The 23,232-nt window shown below is 45.5% G+C and overlaps 1 protein-coding gene across 1 annotated transcript; it reads right to left on the reverse strand.

Moving 5' to 3' along the window:
- Positions 1-1,934: 1,934 nt before the first annotated feature.
- On the reverse strand, positions 1,935-15,491 carry LOC134532145 (transmembrane protein 98-like). The gene is made up of 5 exons (XM_063368505.1): positions 15,345-15,491; positions 8,110-8,298; positions 7,000-7,219; positions 3,840-4,037; positions 1,935-2,925 (listed from the first exon to the last, which is right to left on the reverse strand). The coding sequence occupies exons 1-5, from the start codon at positions 15,368-15,370 to the stop codon at positions 2,860-2,862; spliced, it is 699 nt and encodes a 232-aa protein (XP_063224575.1). The 5' UTR covers positions 15,371-15,491; the 3' UTR covers positions 1,935-2,859.
- Positions 15,492-23,232: the final 7,741 nt, after the last annotated feature.

Raw genomic sequence — 23,232 nt, forward strand, 5'->3', positions numbered from 1 at the left:
GCTGGGTGCTCCTACTCTCTCCAGCTTTGAACCGGCGACCTCCAGCATTCATGACGCGAGTGCAGTGCATCCTCGCTAACTGGGTGCGCAATCCACTGTCAATCTCTACCGCAGTACTACTAAAGTCCGTCTTTGAACGAGTCCCGTTACAACCATCTCGCAATGCTGGTGTTTGGACTTGTAAATATTGTGTGTTGATTCAGTGTATAGTGTTAGAAACGTTTGAATTTTGAACTTGCTAGCAGCGCCAAGTTTTTCAAGTTGGCTGCCTGCCAAGGTGGGCAGCCCTGCAGCTTCCGGCAACAAAGCAACAGTTGCTGATCAACCATCACGGCAGCAAGTCGTGCTATCGTGCACGCCTGCTGCCAATCGAGTTGTTCGCGAGTGAATCGTTAATTGTTTCGTTTTGTATGGATTTTACAGTCTCTTACGTCTCTAGACAAAACGGCTGATATGATTACTCTACTCTCGCACTGGTCTTCAGTTCGTACCGCTCTCTCTGTCCACTACTGCTACGACCTATCCCCTCCACTAGTCCGGCACGCGGGAGCCAGCGTCTCCTCCTACAACTGCGACAATGGGCACGGCGACTGACTGGTAAAACTGACGCGAGTCCAAATACAACAGCACAAGAATACCTTACAATAAGTTCAATGTTAATCTCCCTTACAATCACGATATAAACTTGCAAGACCCTCACTTCTCCATACATGCAGTCTTCAGAAACATAGCATTCTAATTGTCAACTAGCTATAGCTAATTTTATATATATATATATATATATATATATATATATATATATATATATATATATATATATATATATATGTATAGCTAGACCTATGTATAGCTACCCTTTTTTTAATTCATTCATTTCCCATGGTACATTCATAAAAAATTTAAATTTTATATTTATGCTTCTAGAGATACAAATGGCTATAAAATTTAAAACTGTGTAAAGACAACTAGGAAGATTCTTAAAAATTAAGTAGATATGTATCTATTTCTCATCTAATAGAACTCCATCATACAAATTTAAGCTTTCGTAGATAAACAAAAACTATACAAAAAACATTTACAAAAACAAGTACAATATGAGTAGAATTTCAGGATAAACATGGTACATTACTTGAATCTAACATGAACATGAAAATTTTATCATGAAAAAACCAAAATACAGTTCATAATAATAGTAATAATGGATGAGCAGTAAATTAGTAACCTACGTAATTGTAACCCTATGCACACCTGCCAACAAAATAAATGAGCTTAGTTGGAGTTGTTGATACGTACTAACACTAAGGCAACCGGCTACATTATTTAAATACATTACTTATTTACACTACAAAAAATATAAAGTGTGACTTACATGGTAAAATATGAAATCACTCACTTTTTTTTTAAATTTAATTAAACAAGTGTTATAAAAAAACAGTTCATTTCAGATCAGTTTGGGAATATTCCAAAAAAGAGATTCAAAACCATTACACATTTGTACCTACGTCACAGGAATACAACTGATAAAAGCTTGCTCATGAAGGTTGCCAATATGTAAACATGGCAACTTTTATTTTATTTAACACCTTCATAGCATTATGGAACAGTATTAATGAAAGTAGGATTTGTCACACACAAATACTAAAATATACTTGATTTCCTAGAGACAAATAACAAGAACAAGTCAACAACAATTTCCAACATTACTTAAATGTTACTAATTTAAATTACTTTCTTCAGCCTGACCTGAACATTTGTAAAATACAAAAACACAATTTTAGAAATACCAGTACATTATCATATACATATGTGTATAATTGTGTGTATGTATGTATGTATGTATGTATGTATGTATGTATATGTATACATACATACATACATACATATATATATATATATATATATATATATATATACATAATTATATATATATAATAATAATATAATATACATATATATTCTGTTTCAGAAATATTATAAAGATTATCCATTACCCATTAGCAGTTAATAGTCTGCAAGCATGCTAAAACAAAACAGTTGCGATGCTATGAGAACTGAGCTCTGTTCGTGTCCTCAGACAGTCCACTATGTCTGTACTGTCGTCATTGTGGTGTCCAGAATGTATGTTTTGTCACTTCGCCGAGTTTGCCGGCGCATCTCTGTCAATTATTTGTTGTGTTTTGTTCAAAGTCATCGTCTGTCTTTATTTACTGTTCTTGTTGGACATGCCTCATCGTTGTCAGTTCCCTGTGTTTGTCTTTGATGTAAACATTTTTTTACTATTTCCTTACACACAAATTTTCTGGGCAATTAATTTCCACGCAATTAACTTTGGCAGGTTTTGAATTGTTTTCTGTGTGCTTGCATATTCATATTTTTGGTAATTATAGTTGTTTCTTATGACACACAGTGTAACCAGCAATTAAGTATGTCAAAAAAACATTTTAAATCAATCATCCGCATCGCAAAAAACATTCACAGGAAATTCTTTAAAATGCTAACAAAACTTTTCATTTTATCATCTCCACCATAGATATATAAAGTTATAACTCGAAACTGAGAATGAAAGAAGCCATAATATGTCACACCTTTTTTTACAGCTAAATTTTAGTTTTAACTTCAAAAATCCATGTAATTTCTAATTTATAAGTTCAATTGTAAGAATAAATTTCTATGAAAAGTGTTAGGAAACAAAGTATGTAATAATGAATTATCAATTCATGTCCTATCTATAATTTATGAGGTAGCTGGAAATAACTGTGACAATAAGACTTTTTAATGGTTAATAATCCTGGTCCAGTGGGTGAGCTGTTTGAGTAAAAGGAAACATGGAAGACGAGTACACTCCGAGCTCAGTGCCAGCTAGTGGTCAATGATCTTCTGGATCCTGCAGGCCGCCTCCTGGGTGAGGGCCGCCTCCCTCAGCGCCTGCAACAGGATCAAGATCACAGCCTGGACATCCTACTGACATGGCAGGATCAAGATCACAGCCGGACATTTACTGACATGTCAACATCAAGATCTCATTCTGGACATCCTATAGACATGGTAGGATCAAGATCACAGCCTGGACATCCTACTGACAAGGCAGGATCAAGACTGTAACCTAAAGAGCAGAGACCGTTTTCTTGTGCAATGCCTGTTGTACTGGCTACTATATGCAGTAATGCATAATGCATTCTGTATGACAAGTATTGTTACATTTACGTAAAACTAACAATCGCTATAAAATCTAACAGATGCTTAATATTGTGTTACATGCTCTTTTAAACCCAATTCTTAGATAAAAGAAATTTTGACGAAATTTTCAATATACTTCTTCTCCCAGCTGGTGTTTTATCATAAATTACAGCCATTACAATAATTACATGGCTTAGGCAAAAAATTATAATAATTTCTGTTGTTTGGATGCACATTTACTTGGGCGTTCCAAGTGTTTACTACAGTAAAACCCTGTTAAGAAGTTTTTCAAGGGACTTTTCAAGGGACTGGATGCTTAAAACTTCTTAACAGGGAAAAACTTCTTAAAAGGGAAAAAGTAATTTCCAACGTAAAAATTGATTTTACTCAAATGACATGTGCTGTATTCACAACAAAAATACACTTACTATCACCGGCATGCCGGAATAACGGAATAACTAATGACATATTTTTTTTTATCAGTGAATTGAATTATTAAAACTGTATTTAATTTGATAAGCACATTAAAATTAGTAGTATTTTCATTCTACACCAACGCATTGTGAATCGAACTCCGGGCAATGCAAGGGGATACGTTAGGCCAGTCAACAACACTGGTGCTTCTCGCCACGCCGGCGGGCGGTCGTGAGGGCGCGACTGACCAGCAGGTGGCGCTCCATGCGGGCGAGGCAGTCGTCGATCCAGTCGGCGCGGCCGCTCACCGCCTGGCGCGTCACGAAGGCCAGGTGCGTGACGGCCAGGATGAGCGCGGCCGTGCGCGCCTCCAGCAGCCGCGCGTCCAGCGGCGGGTACATGCTGTTGATCATGTCGTCGACGCGCGGGGTGATGCGCCTCGTCACCTGCACAGCGTCACGGGCTGCCCTATTGCCCCTCAACCCCCCCCCCCCCCCCCATCTGCTGCATCCGCCCCTGGGGGAGGAACCTAACAGCTTCCACCCGCACGGGCGTCTCGCTCGCGAAACACAGGGAACGGACCCCCGCGCGGCATCACGTACTTTGACACTCTTAAAATAGTTACGCATAATCAGAGACCCGGAAATTTCGCGGATTGATTTAGTCGCAAGCTAGAATGCAAACCTCCACGCTCTCGCACTGTGCTCATGATTAGTCCGCAGTTGTCTACGACCGTGAGCCAATGACGCCCGGCCAGGAGAGAAGTAAGCGAATCAGGTAGTGCCGAATAACAAGGATAAAACTGTTCTCGCTAAGAAATCAGCCAATGGGAAAGTAAACATGGGTCGAGCACACCTACAACTTTGAATTCTAACCTGAGGCCAGAGGAATCCGCAAAATTTCCGGGTACTAGGCATAATGATTTACATCATAACAATGAATCATAGACCATTGGTAGGGCCAAGATTACATGGTGAACTGCGATAAAATTGAAATAACGCCAAAAAGTACGTAAGTACATCACATCACACCATACTGCAAGTTAACGCACCATATAGCAGCAAAAGGCAAGTTAAATAATGGAATTAAGCAGCATTTTAACCAAAATATAATTCACATCACAAAAAAAGTCATATATTAATGTTTGAAATTGCAGGAATGTCATTATTTCTGGACAAAAATTGTACCAAATTGCATACATCAGAAAATTTATTTAGATTTGTTGTATTGGGCATCTCTTACTGGATCGCTTTTAAACCACAAATGCTCTCCAATTTATTTTTATTGTACTGAACGTATCTGTTTTAGACGAATTCATTACATATTATTTTATTGTAGAATACAAATGCTCTATTTTGGTGAAGTATCAAAAAAACAGTATTTATAAAAATAAAAACAATAATACGAAACTCTTATGTTTTAAAAACAAAATTAGACTAAAAATAAATAGAAACCATAAAATCTTGTCTCTAACCATTGTTTGTAATGCGGCTCATGCCTAGGCCACAACAAATTAAGCCGTATTTTTTTAGGTCTTTTAATATTTTGTGTTCTATGTATTTTATTTTTGTAATTCTTAATATCTCTCAAGAGCACCTCTAAAAATGGTAATTTAATAAATGTACGCAGCAGCTCTTTAAACATGTAGATACTTATTTATTTTAATGTGTATTCTATTGGTGGTTCGTCAACAATGATAATACAACAATTTGAGAGTCAGTAAACAGAACTATTGAGTGGGAGTTACAAAAATTGTCGAGTGTGGTGCTAACTGGACTCGGAAGTGGAACAGTTTGATCGTGTGGCGACAGATGGCAGTAATGTGCCGGACTGGTGATGCAGGCGTGTGTATGGGTCGGCGTGCTCAACAGTCGAAGTCGGGCAGTGCAACGAGTGACATGCGAGTCTCGTTTCGAGCGTCTTGAAGGCCGTTCAGAGCACGGCCATGATTGTGTTGGGCTGTGTTATTACTGCTGTGATGAAAATGCACAAACGGTGTATGTCGCTACGATATGTGAAGACAAGCTGTAAGTTATAGATTTAAAATTTTATATCGCTCATGCCTACTTTAGCCCTGACCCTGGAGGACATCAGAGACACAGATCAAACTACATGAAGATGTTAATGGAATATACGGAATATTACGTCGCCGAGTGTAGTTAACATTGCAGCGTAAATGTTTAAGCTTTAACGAGTAAAACCTTTAGTGTAGACCAGCTGGCAGTAACTGCCCCATTAGACTGGACAAACGTTTTCATGGCGAGTGACGACGACTTTAGCATGCTAAAGGAACTGGTTCACTCACCGAAGAGTTACGAGTGGTTAATTTTTGCGTTATGAATAAGTTGGGTACCCACATCGGCAAAATTTCCGATTACCAAAAAAACTTTACTAAATGACTGAATAGCTTAGAAACTCTCCCTTTTTTATATACTTAATAGAACTAATTTTTTTGTAGGGAGATTAAATTCTAAATGTCATGATATTTTTTAAATTAATATGTATTTGATAATTTTTAGGCTGTCAGTTTAGAGCTGTCTGCCTTTTTTTTGAAGCCAGTAAGTGTAATAGTAATTATATATTCATCTCACTTTTAATTTTTTATATTTGAATTGTAGGCTTATTTATAATTTTGCCAAACGTTACCTATTATCATTTTTAATAGTATTATAGGGGTTTAGGTAACAGCCATTTGTCATGGAGAAATTAATGTAACTATGTTCCAACTTAGCTGGTCAATAAATCTGCAATTTCATTATTCAACTGATGTTAGTGAACATTATTGAGTTAGTAATGATTGCCTTTTCAGTTGTTTTCACACAGTTCTCCTGTTTAGGTATTTGCAATTGTAGATTCATTCTGTACAGTCGCTCAGGAGTCGGTAATGTTTTTGATTGTGTTCATGGTCGCACATGCATTGGAACTCCTAATAGAGAGAGAGATTGCGGGTCAAATACTAGTCTGACAAGCAGGTGGTCGTCACAGTAAATTGTGCACGGTGAATGAGGAAAGGGGTAGTTTAGGGGTTTCTTCACGAGTTCGCTGCTCGTGCAAGACAGACCCGAGTGCAACGGTTTGTCTTTCCAGGCTGTTGCTACAGACTTTTTTTGTTTTTCGTTGCGTTATGGGGTCACGCCAATTATCGAAACCACTATTAGTGAAGGCAACTTGATAAAACAGAATAAATTATTGGTATAAATTATAAAACAGCAACACATTTACAACATCATTACTTTCTTTTCCTTATTATATATATTTTTTTTATCTAAGCTTCAAATTATAAAACCTAACTGATTTAATCCATTATTACACAATACAAAAAAATAAATATTGTTATATTACAGATGTTGTTCCCGGTGCAAGGCTACGACAGTCTGCTGGGAGGCCGGGAGGCACGAGGGAACGCACCTCGACTATCTCGCGCTCGGCGCGCGGGCTGGCCAGGCCGCCCCGCGCCAGATGCAGCAGACCGTTGGCGAGCCGGTGGCACAGCTTCAGCACGTCCAGGCAGTGCGGGATGAGGCCCGTGGCGTCGCACAGCCACTCCTGGTCGGCCAGCACGCCCTCCAGGTCCGGGTGGAGACACACCTCGCCCAGCTCCACCTCGGGGGCCGCCCGCCCCTCCTGCCTGCGTCAGCACCGTCCTCTCTCGCTCGGGCACGTCTCCCTCTTACCACCACAGACGAGCCTCGCTGCGGTCCGTACCACTCGGGACGGTGGAGACGACCAGAAGTACGTACTCTTGGTGAATCACCGCCTTGTGGTTTGGGGAGGAATAAACTTCCTCGCTCGTACTGAAATGATTCCCATTGATTAAGGGGCTCTGAATGCCCGGAGCGTTCATTGAGGAAGTTTTCCCGGAGGTTGTCATCCCGTTCGCTCCGTTTATTGGTGACCAGTTTCATTTTGATGCAGGATGATGATACCTCCCCGCATAATGCAAGAATTGTCACCGAATACTGGGAGCACATGGGAATTACAGTTACCGACTGGCCTGCACCACCTCCTGATATGAATCCGATAGAGCATTTGTGGGGTTATTTAGGCTTCGTCATCCTCCTCCTAGTGACTTAAATCAGCTTTGAATTCCTCTTCGTGAAGAATGGGATGCTGAGCCTGTAGAGTACGATCAAAATGTAATATCTTCTATGCCTGACAGGGTTAGGGCCCTTCGCCATGCCAGAAGGTGCCGAGGGGGAGGCGGTGGTAGAAACACCCATTATTAGGAGAGCATCCATTCAGAAAACCTGACGAAAATGAAGAATTATCGATTTAAAAAAAAGTGGTAACATCATACTTTTATAACTTATAATTTATTTATTATGTATGATTAATAAAAATAATTTGTTTATGATAAAATTTGTTTAAATAACCTATAAAAAAACTAATTCTTACCAAAATTAACAAAAATTAATAATTATTAGAATTATGGAGAAAAATAAGTGACCAATTTTTTTTTCTTGCTGCTGAGTGTATTTAGACAGCTGCCGTGCTGAGAGGGTGCGAGAAGCTACTCACTGGACGTGGCTGTAGCCCCAGCCCAGCATGGAGCTGGCTAGCTTGTAGCGATGGCACAGCAGCAGCAGCAGGATCAGGGCGCCCACGAACACGGCGGCCAGGGCGCCCACCGCCACAGCTATCATCGTGTCCACGGGCTCCGCGTGGGCCCTCGGGAGGCCGTCCAGCACTGCCGCCGGCTGGGCCCCGCTGGCGACACACCACACCCCCTTGTGGCAGCTCAGGACACACCACAGATTTTATACCGTAAAATCATTGTTGAAGTAATAATTTTTTTGTAAAATTAATTTTAATGCGATGGTAGGTGTTATTTAGCAGTGAAGACGTGTGTAATAATTATGAAAACTAGGTCGGTGACACTTAAAATTACTGAATAATCATGAAATAGTATGTATTCATGCAAAACAGCAATTTTTAATTCTGACTCAATTATGGAATACTCTATGGTTATAAAGGGCCTTGAAATGAGTATTTGGAAAGCTCGTAACTTTACCTATACTCAGTAAATAGCCGACAGTAATGACCATTGTAGATTTTAGATATTTGTGTGAGAGCATCAGAATATTAGCAGTAATTGAGGAGTGTGCTTTTAAAAGTTTGCCTCTGTAGTTAAATTTGTTTCTGTTACTGATACCAAGCGAGTTTCATGCACTCAGGGCAGAGTATTCTTGTGAGAGTTCATTCGGTATTTACGTTCAGGTTAGGTCTATGTTAAAATAACAACACCACAAATGTTTTCAAATTATTCCAGTTTGTTGTACTCTAATATTTGTACAGTAAGTGTAGGATTGCAACGAGGCAGCGGTGGAAGGAAGGGTGTAATCATCATAATACAAATATAATGTTGTGTTTAATATTTTTTTGGTATAAATAAACATTGTAGAATTTGAAGGTGCTTTAACTTATTTCATCCCTGTCTATTTTCAAGCTTGTCTGTGGGTTAAATTAAAAAAGGGTAATTGTTCCTTATGCATATCCAGTATTTAAAATATAGTATTAAAATATAGGAATTGGATGTGTGTGATGCAAAGCCGTGTAGTTACCAAAATATATTTGATTTTGAAAATATTCATAAAACTTTAAGGAAAATTTTTCCAGAGAGCAATTGTTATGTGTAACAATATAATTAATTTTAAACAGTACTATTACCAATATACTTTTAATTTTGAAGATATGCATTAAAAAAACTTTGATATGAACAGGATACGTATTAAGGAACATTGTCTATCAGTTTATATGAAAATTTTATAATTCATATTACAAAAATCAAAAATATTTTGCTGTACCTAGTGCAGTTTTGCATCACAAACACATTCAACTCCTTACTTTATTTTAATTTATGTTAAAACATGTTCAGTAACGTACCCAATTGTATTTTAACGTAAAATATGAAAATAAAGTAAGCAGTTGAATGGGTTTGCAATGCAAAACTGTAACACAAATAAAATATTTTTTTATTTAAAAAATATGAATTATAAATCTTTGATAAAAACTGGATCTACAATAAGGATTAATTATTGGCATTTATAATGCATGTTGGTAATTTGTTATTCAAGTGGTAACTTTATCTTGGGGTGATTTATAAATATATATAGCTAGGACTAAAATTTAATATTAATAATGTTATGCTCGTCACCTTTAAATCATAACATACCTACTTCGTTATCACAAATCCTCTGGGATAAACTACTCTAGCTAATTTAGCCCTCAAACCTTGTCGCTACCTATACATCGGCTAACCACGTGGCCGTTTAATTAGAGTAGAAATAAGATCTAAGGTGTAGGATTATCTGTTGGTTATTACAGTAGGATTATATATTATTTAAGTTATTTGGGTAATAGGTTAGTGTAGAATAGTGAATTGTGACAAAATGGGTAGGGTGAAATGTAAGTCGAAGCTTAAATGTGTGGGTTGTAAAAAGGTGTGGAAAGATGGAGAGAGTGGTGTACGGTGTGACAAATGCGAAGGCTGGGTCCATACGGAGTGTGCAGGACTAGAGGAGGGGGAGCTGGGTAGTCTGGGGCAGGAGTGGATGTGTAAGGATTGTGACAAGGATAACAAGGGTTCAGGAAGTGTAGTGGCAATGGCAGGAAGCAGTGGTAGCCAGGAGCTGGTAGGTGGGGTGTCAGGAACTCAGAGGGAAGGAGGGAATGTAGATGTGGGTAAGGACTGGGCACTCAATTTCATTGGTGATATTCTGGGAGGAAAGATTGTTGAGGGTCTGAGTGGGACAAGGAGGGAAGTCGATTTGAAAGAAGGATTAGGTGAGGTGTTGTACAGGAAGGAGATGGAAATAAAACATAGATTAGAGAGGGTAGAGGAAGAAGTAAAAAGGGAGGATGGGTTGAGAAGTGTGTTAGTAAGGGTCGAAAGGCTGGAGTGCGAGCTGAAGAGGACAAAGGAGGAAGTTGAGAAGGAAAGGCAGATGAGAAAGGAGGCTGATGTGGAGGTAGATAGGCTGCGCAGGAGGGTGGAGGAGCTGGAAGGGAGGGAGAAAGTAAGGACTCAAGCTGTTAAGGCCACATATGCAGAGGCATGTACTGGGGAAGTTCAGGAAACAGGTGTCAGGTTGCAGAATGAAGGGGTAGCAAGGAGGGTGCGGGAGGAGGCCGGCAGTAAGGCTGTGGGTACAAGCAACGTAGATGTGAACAGGCATGAAGAGGGCAGGGATACGAAAAGGGGTACAATAGTTAGACAGGAGCCCGAAGTGATTTTCCTGGGCAGCTCTATTGTGAAGGGGGTAGAATTGCAGGGGGTGGGGAAAGGAAGTATATATAAAGCTGCGTTTGGAGGTGCAAAGATTAGGAACTTGGGGGAGAGGGTAGGCTGCATGAAAGGAAGCAGTAAAGTTAAGGTGGTGGTTGTTCATGTAGGGGGAAATGATGTGGCTGGTAGAGTGGTGGGGAGGGAAGTAGAGGAGGATATGAGGGGGCTAGTGGGCAAGGTGAAGGAGAAGTTCCCTGTAGCCAGAGTTGTGGTCAGTGGGGTACTAGTAAGGAGGGGTATAAACTATGTCAAGGCTGCGGCGGTCAGCGAGGTGTATGAGAGGGTGTGTAGGGACTTGGGAGCCATGTTGGTAGATAGCAGGAAATGGGTGGGGCAGGACTGTGTGGGCAGGGATCAGGTTCACCTAACAGAGAGGGGAAAATGGATGCTAGGAGACCTGCTAGGAAGGGAGACTTCTGGCCATTTGGAAAGGGCAAGGTTTGAGCAGCAGGGAAGAAGATAGCAACTAGATAGTGAGGAAGGTGGAGAGAAGGGGGGTGATTGTGAATATAGAGCCGATAGCAATGCTAGGGAGGAGGTGACAGCTAAAGTCAACAAAACTCAGATTGGTTGGACGGGGAGCGAGGAAGGAGGAAAGAGGGGGGTGGAGTTGGATAGGGCTGCAAGAGTGCTGGAAATCGGGGTTCTAAGGGGAAGGGGCACTCGTATCAGGGCGGAAGGGACAGAGGCGCAAAGGGGAAAATGCCAATATGTAAAAGTCGCAGTTATAAACTGTAGAAGTATATATAAGAAGGTGGAGGAGTTCTGGGGCAGGGTGGAAGCCTATGGGGCGGATATCATTGTAGCGGTGGAGACATGGTTGGACGAGGAAATTAGAGATGGGGAACTGAAGAGAGCACACTTTGAAATATTTAGAAGGGACAGGAACAGGAATGGAGGAGGGGTAATGGTGTGCATGCGAGAGGGACTCTGTGGTAGGGTTGTATGGGTTGGGGGGAGAGCGGAGTTATTGGAGATGCAGTTCCAGGTAGGAGAGAAAAATGTACGGCTGATTGCGGTGTACCGGCCACCAGGGCAAGGGGATGAAGCCATACGGGAGGTGCAGGACAGGTTGGACATGCTAGGGGAAGGCAAGTGGGTGATAGTGGCGGGGGATCTGAACATGCCAGGGGTGGCATGGGAAAAGGGGCCGGAGGGGATGGGGTCAAGGGAACAGAGATGGGCATCTCAACTGGCAAACAGAGGACTGGAGCAGGTGGTGACTGAAAGCACCAGAAAAGGTGCCAGGAGAGGAGAGCAGGATGACGGGAACCTGTTGGATGTGGTACTTGTGAGACCAATGGAGGCGGTCAGGGGAAGTGTGGTAATGGAGGGCATCAGTGATCACAGGATCCCAGTAGTGGAGTTAGACGTGGGCTGGAGGGAGAAAAGGGTAAGGAGGGGAAACGTGGTAAACTGTTGGGGTAAGGCTGATAGAGTGGGGGCAGAGGCATTCCTGAAGGGGGAATACAGTAGATGGGTAGATATAGAGGACCTCGAAGGTAGATGGGCTGCCTTAAGAAATATTCTGCTGCAGATGGCTACACGTTTTGTACCTCAGAGGAGGGTAGGCCAAGGAGGTGACCCTCCCTACTATGGAAGGGAGTTGAAAGTGTTGAAAAGGAAATGTAGGAGGCTGCATGCGAGGGCAAGGAAGCTTGGGGGAGAGGAGATAGAGGCGGAAATGAAGGCGCTTGGGAAGGAACTAGGGAGGAAATCGCGGGAAGCAAGGGATGCTTACATGGAACAGCTGATGGGGGAAGGGGGGACGGTAAATGGGGCGGAGCTCTACAGATACATAAGAAGAGTGAAGGGTGAGGAGGGAATAGGGGTTCTCAGAGGAGGAGGGGGGCAGGAATATACAGAGGACAGGGAAAAGGCAGACTTACTGCAGGAGCAATATCTGGCAGTATTTACAAAGGGGGAGGCATGGGAGGGTAAAGAGGACGACAGTTTAATGGGCAGGAAGGCCTTTGAGCTGCGACTGACAGATGTAATTAAGGTGATCAGGAGGTTGAAAGGGAGAAAGGCAGCTGGGCCAGATGGTATAGGGAATAGTCATTTGAAGTTGGGTGATAGGGAGATTGGGAAGTACCTGTTGGAGGTTTTCAAGCAGTCTCTGGAGGAGGGGAAACTACCAATGGAATGGAAGGAGGCAGTGGTAGTTCCCATCTACAAGGGGGGAAATGATAAGGCGGAGCCAGGAAGTTACAGGCCGGTCAGTTTGACGTCCTGTGTAGGAAAAGTGATGGAGAGGTTGGTAGGAAGGTACGTAAAGGGGGAAATGGAAGATCTGGGGTGGGTGGATAACAGGCAGCATGGATTCAGGATGGGGTTCTCATGCGAGACCCAGATGGCTGGGCTGTTGGAAGACCTGGTGGAAGCGGTGGACGGGGGGAAGCAGATAGATGCAATCTTTATAGATTTTGAAAAGGCGTTTGATAAGGTCCCCCATAGGAGGTTAATGGAAAAGGTTGAGTTGCTGGTGAGGGATGGAAGGGTGGTAAACTGGGTGGGTGATTTCCTGAGGAATAGAAGACAAAGAGTGAGAGTGGGTGAGGAAAGCTCCGAGGAGGGGGAAGTGACGTCGGGGGTGCCACAGGGGAGTGTGCTGGGGCCTCTGTTGTTCACAATTATGATAAACGATCTGGGGGAGGGCATGAAAGCCAGATGGAGGCTATTTGCAGATGACTGTGTAGTGTATGAGGTTGTGGGGGAAGGGGGATGTTTAACAGAGGACTTGATAAGGTTGGAGCAATGGACGGAGAAAAATGGAATGTCCTTGAATGTTGGTAAGACAAAAGTTGTCAGATTTACAAAGAGGAGGAAAGTCACACGAAATGTATATTACTGGAAGGGGCAGGAGATAAGAGAGGCAGCAGGATATAAGTACCTGGGGGTGACACTGAAAAATGACCTAGGATGGGCGGAGCACATAGAGGGGGTGGTCAGGAGGGGAAGGCAGGCGCTGGGGTTGCTTGGTAGGACCCTGCAGGGAGCTGGGAGGAGGACAAAGGAGAAGGCATACTCCACATTGGTCAGGCCAATGTTGGAGTATGCGGCGGCGGTCTGGGACCCCTACCTGGTGACTGAGGTGAAGGAGCTGGAAGGGGTGCAGCGCAGAGCGGCTAGGTGGGTGATGGGAATGTGGAGAAGGAGGGAGGGGCAGGATGGGAAACTGCATAGCCCAACGGAAATGATTAAGGAGTTGGGGTGGGAAACGTTACAGAGGAGAAGAAGAGTGGAAAGGTTGGTCAGGATGTTCAAGGTGCTGAAGGGGGAAGGGGGATGGGGGCAATTGGGAAGCAAAGTACATAGAGGGGAGTACAGAGGACGAAGAGACCACAGATGTAAGCTCCAGAGGGTGTGGAGGCGGACAGAGAGAGGGCGGAACACCTTCCTGGTGAGGACGGGGAGGGAGTGGAATGGGCTGGGGGAGGAAATGGTGGAGGTCAGGGATGGGAGGGAGCTGAGGAGAAAGCTGATGGAGGGGGGGGGGAGAGGGGAGTGAGTGGGAGTTCTTGCCACCGGGTGAAAGCCCAATTGCAGGTTAAGTAATAATAATAATAATAATAATAACCTAGGTACCCTGTTATTCACCAGTTAAGGTAGGTTCAAATTATTGAGGGATATGATTTCCCATCTTATTAAGGGTGGATTTAGCTTAGTCAGGACACTTACATAACAAAAAAAAAAAAAAAAAAAGACTTTTTAGACTCTGGAAGCCTTGTAATGAACATTTCCAAATAGTTTGTCAACTGTATAAAAATTTAAATCCTAATTTTAAATGATGTGGTGCTTTATGTTTTCATGGTCTTCTGCAAAGTGTCTTCTCCTTTAGTTCAAAAAGTTTAAATTCGTGAAATATAAGGATCATTCTACGACACGGAATTGGAGACAGATCTCACTGAATACAACTGAACACAGACTGCATTTCCGAGCTCTTTCATTTATGTTGTTCTGTGCAACCAATAGAAGTCGAGTACTTGGCTGCGGTGGTTGTCATGTTTGTTTATGTTCTAAATATGTTAAAAATTAGTTAAGTACAAGAATATCCAGTGTTCTGTCTTAGTTTATTTTTATTATATGTAAATTCTGCCTGTTCTATGACCTCAAAGCATATTTATTTTAAAAAATATATATATATTTCTTAAACTTGAAATGTAATCTCAATTGTTGACATTTGTTACGTTTCCGTGCATTGTTGAAGCAGCAGACGCGGTACTGAAATGTTCCGTGACAATGTAGAGCGGGCCTAAGGAATGCAGTTTTTAAGGTTATGTGTAGTACAAACGTTCAGGTTGGCTTTTCCTTGGAGCATTTTATAAATTTACTTCACTAAAATGTCTTCATTCATTTTATATAAAATGTTTTAATCAGAATTTATAACTGCACAAATACACCCTTTTTTCTTTAAATTGTCCTGACTATAAATAAACAAATACGGTAACCGATTATGATATTTTACCTTTCTGCTTGGGTGTCACCGAACATAGTAAATAAAACGAAAATTATTAGTTCATTTACGTATAACACTCGCCAAATATTATTATATTCTAAACATTCGCTATATTTTCAAGGACGTTTAATTCGAAGGTTTCAAAGTGGGCGTGAATATCAGTGCTGCCTAACAACGTAAAATTATCTAAAGTTACGAAATTTCTCCTACCCCAAAAACTATTTAAAGCGACGAACTTTACCTTTATTATAAACAGGTTTTTAGTATCATAAACAGGAAAATACCATAAAATAAGTAGACATGCGCTATATATTGACGCCGACCGCCAATGCTCCTCTATGTCGCATAGACCGCTATGCCTCATCAACGTCTCCTAGAAGCGTGTGCACCGAACGCGCCCGTGCGCGCAGCTAAGTGTAGTGCGTGCGTCGAGGCGATCGCCGTGCAACGAGTGCTGCGCCGGCGGAAGGATCCGGCCGGGTGTGGCATATCCTTCCGCCGCACTACAACAAATTGTTATAATTATGTTTTTCCACAGGATTTTATTAAACATTATTTTTTATTAATTAATAATTAAGTCTTTGCAAAATCATGTTTCAATGTGCGATTTGTCCCGAACCTGGCCGGTTCAGTTTCCCGCGAAATTCACACGTTTCCGCGGGAGGGCTGGCGGGGGAGGGGGGTCGCGCGCGGCGACACCGCTAGTGTCCTTCGAGAGCTCAACCAGGCCGGCAGCCTGCGCGCAACGCGGAACCTTCAACCTTTGCATTCACCGACATGTAGTTTTCCATAGTGTAATTTCTTTTCAACCTTTTGTACAGTTCCGCGGTCGGCCTAAATTTACCATGAGGTACTTAACTTAATTCAATCAGTGCTCCGAGATGAGTGTTTACGTCATACGTAAGTACTGTGGGGAGAGTATGTGTTTTTACGTCGGCGCTTCACGCCCAACCTAGCCTACAGGCTACTTAGTTTTGGCCCGCACGGGGCAGCCAGCAGGCGACACGTGCCATCCAACTTAATAACGATTCAGTCCCTGGGACACACCTAGACACCACGTAGAGTCGCCGGAGACACGGGCCTACGTGTTGCTAGCCCAGTTTATCAAGTGTAATGTGTTAGCGGAATAGTTGTTCGCCTAAGTGTAATTCGTCATGTCAGGGCTTATGTATCACCGTCGTACTGCAGTGCGCCACCAAACTTAATAACGATTCAGTCCCTGGGACACACCTAGTCACCACGTAGAGTCGCCGGAGACACGGGCCTACGTGTTGCTAGCCCAGTTTATCCAGAGCTAGGTATTAGTGTAGTGTATTGTGCTTCAAAATATCGTGTGCCATGTCAGAGTGTCTTTTGTAACTTTCGCGTCACGTATACGAGTCTGCCCCTCACGCGCATAAGAATCGTGAGCCGCCACTGAGGAAGTGAGCTGCGCGTGTGACTAGTCGCGTCGGGCAAACCGTTACGGCCAGAACGGGCAGCACCATGTATTGGGCTGTGCTGTATTAAATTCACCAACTATCTGAAGAGGTTTTGTGTTATTATTCAGGCGTCCCGAGTGGCCTCAACAGCTCGGGGGGCCCTACTGCGTTGACCCCTACCTCTAGCCACAAGGCCGAACCTTCCCTGAGATCACGAACTGAACAAAATCACGTCTAAATACTCAGAGGTAGCGGGGACGGCGTCAAATTGGCGCCCGACTAGTGTGGCTTTCATTTTCTAAAAATTAACTTCCAAATTTTGTTTCAAATTTTTCAAATTTTTTCTCAAATTTTTCAAATTTTATACTTCAAATTAGTGTACCAGTAAGGGCTCGCGTAGGAAGTCGGGAATCGCGCGGAAACGGACGCGACGCGCAGACAGCCAAAGGAGCGGGCACCTGGCGATAGGCGCGCGTCAAGTTACACGCCAGACGCGCATCAAGTTACGCGCCAGGCGAGATAACGGCTGTGGGAGCGGAAGTCCGCGCGCCTCGCACACGGATCAGGTGGCGCAGCTGCGCAGCTGCTACGCGCCGAACATGAGCACGAACATGAGTCGTGACGAAGCGGCGAGCATGCATAGTGGAGCAACGTCACAAGTCACCACGAGTCACTAGAAATGAACGACTTCCAGGAGGCCTACGAGGCATGGGCAAGCGAGGGCTACCCATGCCCAGGGGACAACTGGGAGTACGAAGAACAGGACGAATGGAAGGAGGACGACACCGCAGCGGACACCGAGGGGCCGGACGTAATCCGGACACCGCTACGACAGCACATAACGCAGCCCGCATCGCCGCTGCCACACGCGGCCAACCACCACGCCGCGGTAACAGCCATGATGCCGCCCGCGTCACTGACAACCCAGACGTCCGTCCTCAACAGGACGCCGCCTCCGACGCCGCCCCCGCCATATGGGGTGGTGACGACCTCACCGCAGATGGAAGACGTCACACCCGTCCAACCACTGTGGTACGATTGGCACGCGGAGACCGGGTGGACACGTCAGGCCGACTCAACCACGCCACCTCCAGCACCACCGACGCCGCCCTCAGCCGCTGAGGAAGCAACAGGCGCGGCCGTGCACACAGACACAGCCACAGGGAGATGCAGCCTGGCAGGCAGCCAGGTCGACGATCACACGCAGCGTCACTGCGGATCCACCACGCCACCTCCAGCACCACCGACGCCGCCCTCAGCCGCTGAGGAAGCGACAGGCGCGGCCGTGCACACAGACAAAGCCACAGGGAGATGCAGCCTGGCAGGCAGCCAGGTCGCCGATCACACGCAGCGTCACTGCGGATCCACCACGCCACCTCCAGCACCACCGACGCCGCCCTCAGCCGCTGAGAAAGCGACAGGCGCGGCCGTGCACACAGACACAGCCACAGGGAGATGCAGCCTGGCAGGCAGCCAGGTCGCCGATCACACGCAGCGTCACTGCGGATCCACCACGCCACCTCCAGCACCACCGACGACGCCGCCTCCAGCCACTGGGAGAGTGACTGGCACGGCCGCACGTCTCAAAGCGGCCACATCGCGACCCAGTCCGGGAGACAACCAGGTTGCCGACGACATACCACAATGCAAAGTGGGCGTGTCACTTCCGCCCGCCGTGCACGTCAAAGTGGGCGTGTCTCCGCCCGCCGCGCACGTCACCGAGGGCGCGCTGCCGCCACGCACGCCACTGTGGGCGCGCCACCGGCGCATGCCATGCGCGCCGCTGAAAGCACCGCGCCGCCTCCGCACGTCATGCGCGCCGCTGAAGGTGCCGCGCCGTCGCCGCCTGCCACGTGCGCCGCCATGGGAGCGCCGCCGCCTGCCACGTGCGCCGCCATGGGAGCGCCGCCGCCTGCCGCTGAAGGCGCCGCGACGCCGCCGCCGCCCACCTCGGCCGCCGATGACGCTGACCCACAGGTACCCGACGCCGCCCCGGGTGTACCAGGTCAGTGTGCCGGCGTATCTTTAAGTGTGTGTGTGTGTGTGTAGTGAGGCGTTGATGCACATAGCGGTCTCAGAGAAGGGGGGGCATTTGACGCCGACCGCCAATGCTCCTCAATGTCGCATAGACCGCTATGCCTCATCAACGTCTCCTAGAAGCGTGTGCACCGAACGCGCCCGTGCGCGCAGCTAAGTGTAGTGCGTGCGTCGAGGCGATCGCCGTGCAACGAGTGCTGCGCCGGCGGAAGGATCCGGCCGGGTGTGGCATATCCTTCCGCCGCACTACAACAAATTGTTATAATTAGGTTTTTCCACAGGATTTTATTAAACATTATTTTTTATTAATTAATAATTAAGTCTTTGCAAAATCATGTTTCAATGTGCGATTTGTCCCGAACCTGGCCGGTTCAGTTTCCCGCGAAATTCACACGTTTCCGCGGGAGGGCTGGCGGGGGAGGGGGGTCGCGCGCGGCGACACCGCTAGTGTCCTTCGAGAGCTCAACCAGGCCGGCAGCCTGCGCGCAACGCGGAACCTTCAACCTTTGCATTCACCGACATGTAGTTTTCCATAGTGTAATTTCTTTTCAACCTTTTGTACAGTTCCGCGGTCGGCCTAAATTTACCATGAGGTACTTAACTTAATTCAATCAGTGCTCCGAGATGAGTGTTTACGTCATACGTAAGTACTGTGGGGAGAGTATGTGTTTTTACGTCGGCGCTTCACGCCCAACCTAGCCTACAGGCTACTTAGTTTTGGCCCGCACGGGGCAGCCAGCAGGCGACACGTGCCATCCAACTTAATAACGATTCAGTCCCTGGGACACACCTAGACACCACGTAGAGTCGCCGGAGACACGGGCCTACGTGTTGCTAGCCCAGTTTATCAAGTGTAATGTGTTAGCGGAATAGTTGTTCGCCTAAGTGTAATTCGTCATGTCAGGGCTTATGTATCACCGTCGTACTGCAGTGCGCCACCAAACTTAATAACGATTCAGTCCCTGGGACACACCTAGTCACCACGTAGAGTCGCCGGAGACACGGGCCTACGTGTTGCTAGCCCAGTTTATCCAGAGCTAGGTATTAGTGTAGTGTATTGTGCTTCAAAATATCGTGTGCCATGTCAGAGTGTCTTTTGTAACTTTCGCGTCACGTATACGAGTCTGCCCCTCACGCGCATAAGAATCGTGAGCCGCCACTGAGGAAGTAAGCTGCGCGTGTGACTAGTCGCGTCGGGCAAACCGTTACGGCCAGAACGGGCAGCACCATGTATTGGGCTGTGCTGTATTAAATTCACCAACTATCTGAAGAGGTTTTGTGTTATTATTCAGGCGTCCCGAGTGGCCTCAACAGCTCGGGGGGCCCTACTGCGTTGACCCCTACCTCTAGCCACAAGGCCGAACCTTCCCTGAGATCACGAACTGAACAAAATCACGTCTAAATACTCAGAGGTAGCGGGGACGGCGTCAATATAAATACATGCAAAAAGAATAAAATTATTATTTTTGAAGCATGCAAAAGCTTATACAAACAAATATTTTAATTACTGACGCCAACCGCCGGTGCCCCCTCTGGTTCGCACAGGCCGTTATGTCACAACAACACTTACTCTTAAGTGCCTCGAACACACCCGAGCGTGATGTCCGCCGACTGAGTGAAAGTGCACCGCGACGAACACCAAGGTGACGACAGCGCCCGGCCGGGTGTGGCAATGCGCTAAATTAAATCAGTAATTATACTTTTAAAACAAAAACAACAAAATTAAAAACAATTAAAAGATCATTAATTCAAGTAAAAATTATGTACAATTGTTAAATAAACATGTATTGTCAAATATGTTGACGTCCCCAGGGCTCTCAGCCCCTTTCCGGTCCCCGAATAAAGTCAGGAATGTGGATCAATGTAAATTGCCCGGCTTATCCAGTAAGTAGGGAGGGGTTCAGGCCTGTCGTGGCCGGGACCGGAAATTGAGGAGAAAAGGTTCGGAATGATTGAGGAAGGTAGAAACCAGGTTGAAATTAGGTGTAGTTCGCTAATTGTTCGTACGCTGGTTTATTGCGGATGCTCCGCCATTGCCCTAACCGCACCTGTCCCGTGGTAACGGTAATGCCTGCTTCCCGTCGAACCGTAAAAACGTTAAACAACCGAAAACTCCCGACCGTAAACGTAGTTCGACGAATTACGTAAGACTCACGAACGATACTGGTCGAAAACGCAAGTCCGCATGTGGTCGCAGATGCAGAAACTCGCGGAGCACGAAGATGCAGGTCCGCACTCCGTGGCTTCCAAGTGGCGACTACTCGCTCTCGCCCCGCGCGCGCCTTGCACCACGCGAGGGGGGAGAGGTGGAGGAGGGGAAGTCGGTACGAACGAGACCGCGCGCTCGCCATGGCCCAGGTGCGGCCTCTAAATCGCTACAAAAGAACTCTAATAAACATAACACTATTAACAACGCAATATTTACACATATACATTAGTTGTCCGTCTTTGAGCGGTCTTTAACATGAACACTATAAGGTGCACTCGGGTGCATTCTTACAGTGAACACTGCACTGCACTCGCTGGGGGGTACAGTGGTGTGCCCCCTCAGGTACACGGCGATGGGCAGGAACGGCCTCTAGCCTAGGAGGACACAACGACTGTCGTCAATGTCATTAAGTCCAAAACTGGTCCCGCGTTTCACATGTCTTGGCGCGTTCTGTTGCCTTCGGAAGTTCACAGGGGTCGGTCGCTCCACAAACGCAGAGCCTACAGATTTCGCGCCAGTCGAGGTTGAGGGGGGAGGGGGGGAGTTCGATTGGAGGCGGCCAATCCCGAAAATTGCGAATGGCGACGCCCGGGTCCTCCTGTGTGGACCGCAGCTCTTTATGAAATTCGTTAAAAGTCTTTAAGTCGTTGTTGCCGGTGCTTGTGCACTCGGCGATTACCCAAAAGTCTGTGGTTGCGGTAGTCGGCCCGTGCCATATGCTGCACTGCCCCGCGTAATGCTTTGTGTGGGGAGTTTACGTTTAAGCGGCTGGGATAGGCCCTACACCGTAAAAGGACCGGGCGCACACGGGGAGTTATATACGAAAATATTTTGTAGAGTGACTATAATTACCAGGAGTGAATTTGGTGAAGACAAAGGTTGAAGGCTCCCTGTGGAACGCACGTCCGTCCCAGTCCGCGAGTCGCTCGGTACTGGCGTCTGGCCCTGGCGCGAGGGGAGGGCTCAGCATCCTCTCGCGCAAAAGTTTCTAAAGTTCTGTTATTCGGAAATTATTAAATTAATAAGAGATTGAAAGTGGCTCTAAATTCACACATTAAATAAAAAAAAATTAACCTAATACACAGATACATTTTAGGAATTGGATTCAACAAGTTTACATTAATTAAGTTTGAATAATGTTAGTCACACTGGAGACTGTTCGTCACTTGTTGACTGCACCAGTGACGAATGTTACACAAAAATTGGGGAGGTTATAATTAAGTCACGCACTACTTCATTTAATTTAGGCTCAAGGCCGCAAAGGGAGCACTCACAAATGTATTAATAAAAACCCACATGTGAGTGACGCGGGCACTCCTACGTCGCACTTCCCTTGCACGGGGTTTTTAATTAGAAGTGATGTTATCATTAAATTATGTTTAATTTATAATGCACAGGGATCGTGGTGGCTGGTTCAATAGGGCATGGTCTTTAATTCTACCTTTTCTTCCGGTGCTAGCCTGACTCGGGTGGGCCATGGCTAGGGGTGCATTCCGTTAGCGGGGTCGGATACTGGCGGTTGCAGGTCGGGCTTTAGGGTGGCCTTCGGTCGGACGACGTCAGTACATATAGTCCAAATTCGCTACAGAACAACCAAGATATATCACTGTCGGGCTTCAGACTGGAAGACTGCAGAAGTGAGCCAAACTGTGTTCGAAAATTGCCAAGTATTTAATGTGAAAATATTTTTAAACAGCGAAAGCTACCCATACCTGGACATGAACATGGGCTTTGAAATTGGAACATTTATTCTAGCATACTAAATGTACCTATGCCAAGTTCCAGCAAGCATACTATAGTCACGGACAGTCACCAATTCTGAGTCCAAACAGTTTCTAGAAGAAAACTCACTTGGTATACGTGGTAGGAACATTGTGAAAGAAGGACGTGTGACCATTATGAATAAGTGCATCCACCGAGGAACAAAACCCTGAAACTCTAAAATTAATTATGTGATTGTTCTAATCTTTAATTATTGTTACGAGGACCCCTAGAGAAAGAGTGGTCAGCCCCCCCCCCCCCCTTGCGAGAGGATGCGATTACGGTAGCACCCATCCCTCTGCGATAATCTGATTTTCAGTGGTGCCTGTTACCCTTCCCTTTTCCCCCCCTCTATCATACACACTTGAGAGAGAGAGAGAGAGAGAGAGAGAGAGAGAGAGTTCGGCGCATTTCCAAAGCCAGTCTTGTGGTAAGTGTCGTAACTGGGACGCCATTGTTCACAGCACCG

The sequence above is a fragment of the Bacillus rossius genome, chromosome 5 (assembly GCF_032445375.1).
Source record: "Bacillus rossius redtenbacheri isolate Brsri chromosome 5, Brsri_v3, whole genome shotgun sequence".
In the NCBI taxonomy this organism is placed as follows: domain Eukaryota; kingdom Metazoa; phylum Arthropoda; class Insecta; order Phasmatodea; family Bacillidae; genus Bacillus; species Bacillus rossius.

What these genes read in the sequence shown, in the direction of transcription:
- LOC134532145 (XM_063368505.1), bottom strand. Translation starts at nt 15,370, where the DNA reads ATGTTCGGTGACACCCAAGCAGAAAG. An exon ending in TGGGGCTACAGCCACGTCCA is followed by an intron (nt 7,220 to 8,109) that starts GTGAGTAGCTTC and finishes GTGCTGACGCAG; the next exon opens with GCAGGAGGGGCGGGCGGCCC. An exon ending in GCATGGAGCGCCACCTGCTG is followed by an intron (nt 2,926 to 3,839) that starts GTCAGTCGCGCC and finishes ATCCTGTTGCAG; the next exon opens with GCGCTGAGGGAGGCGGCCCT.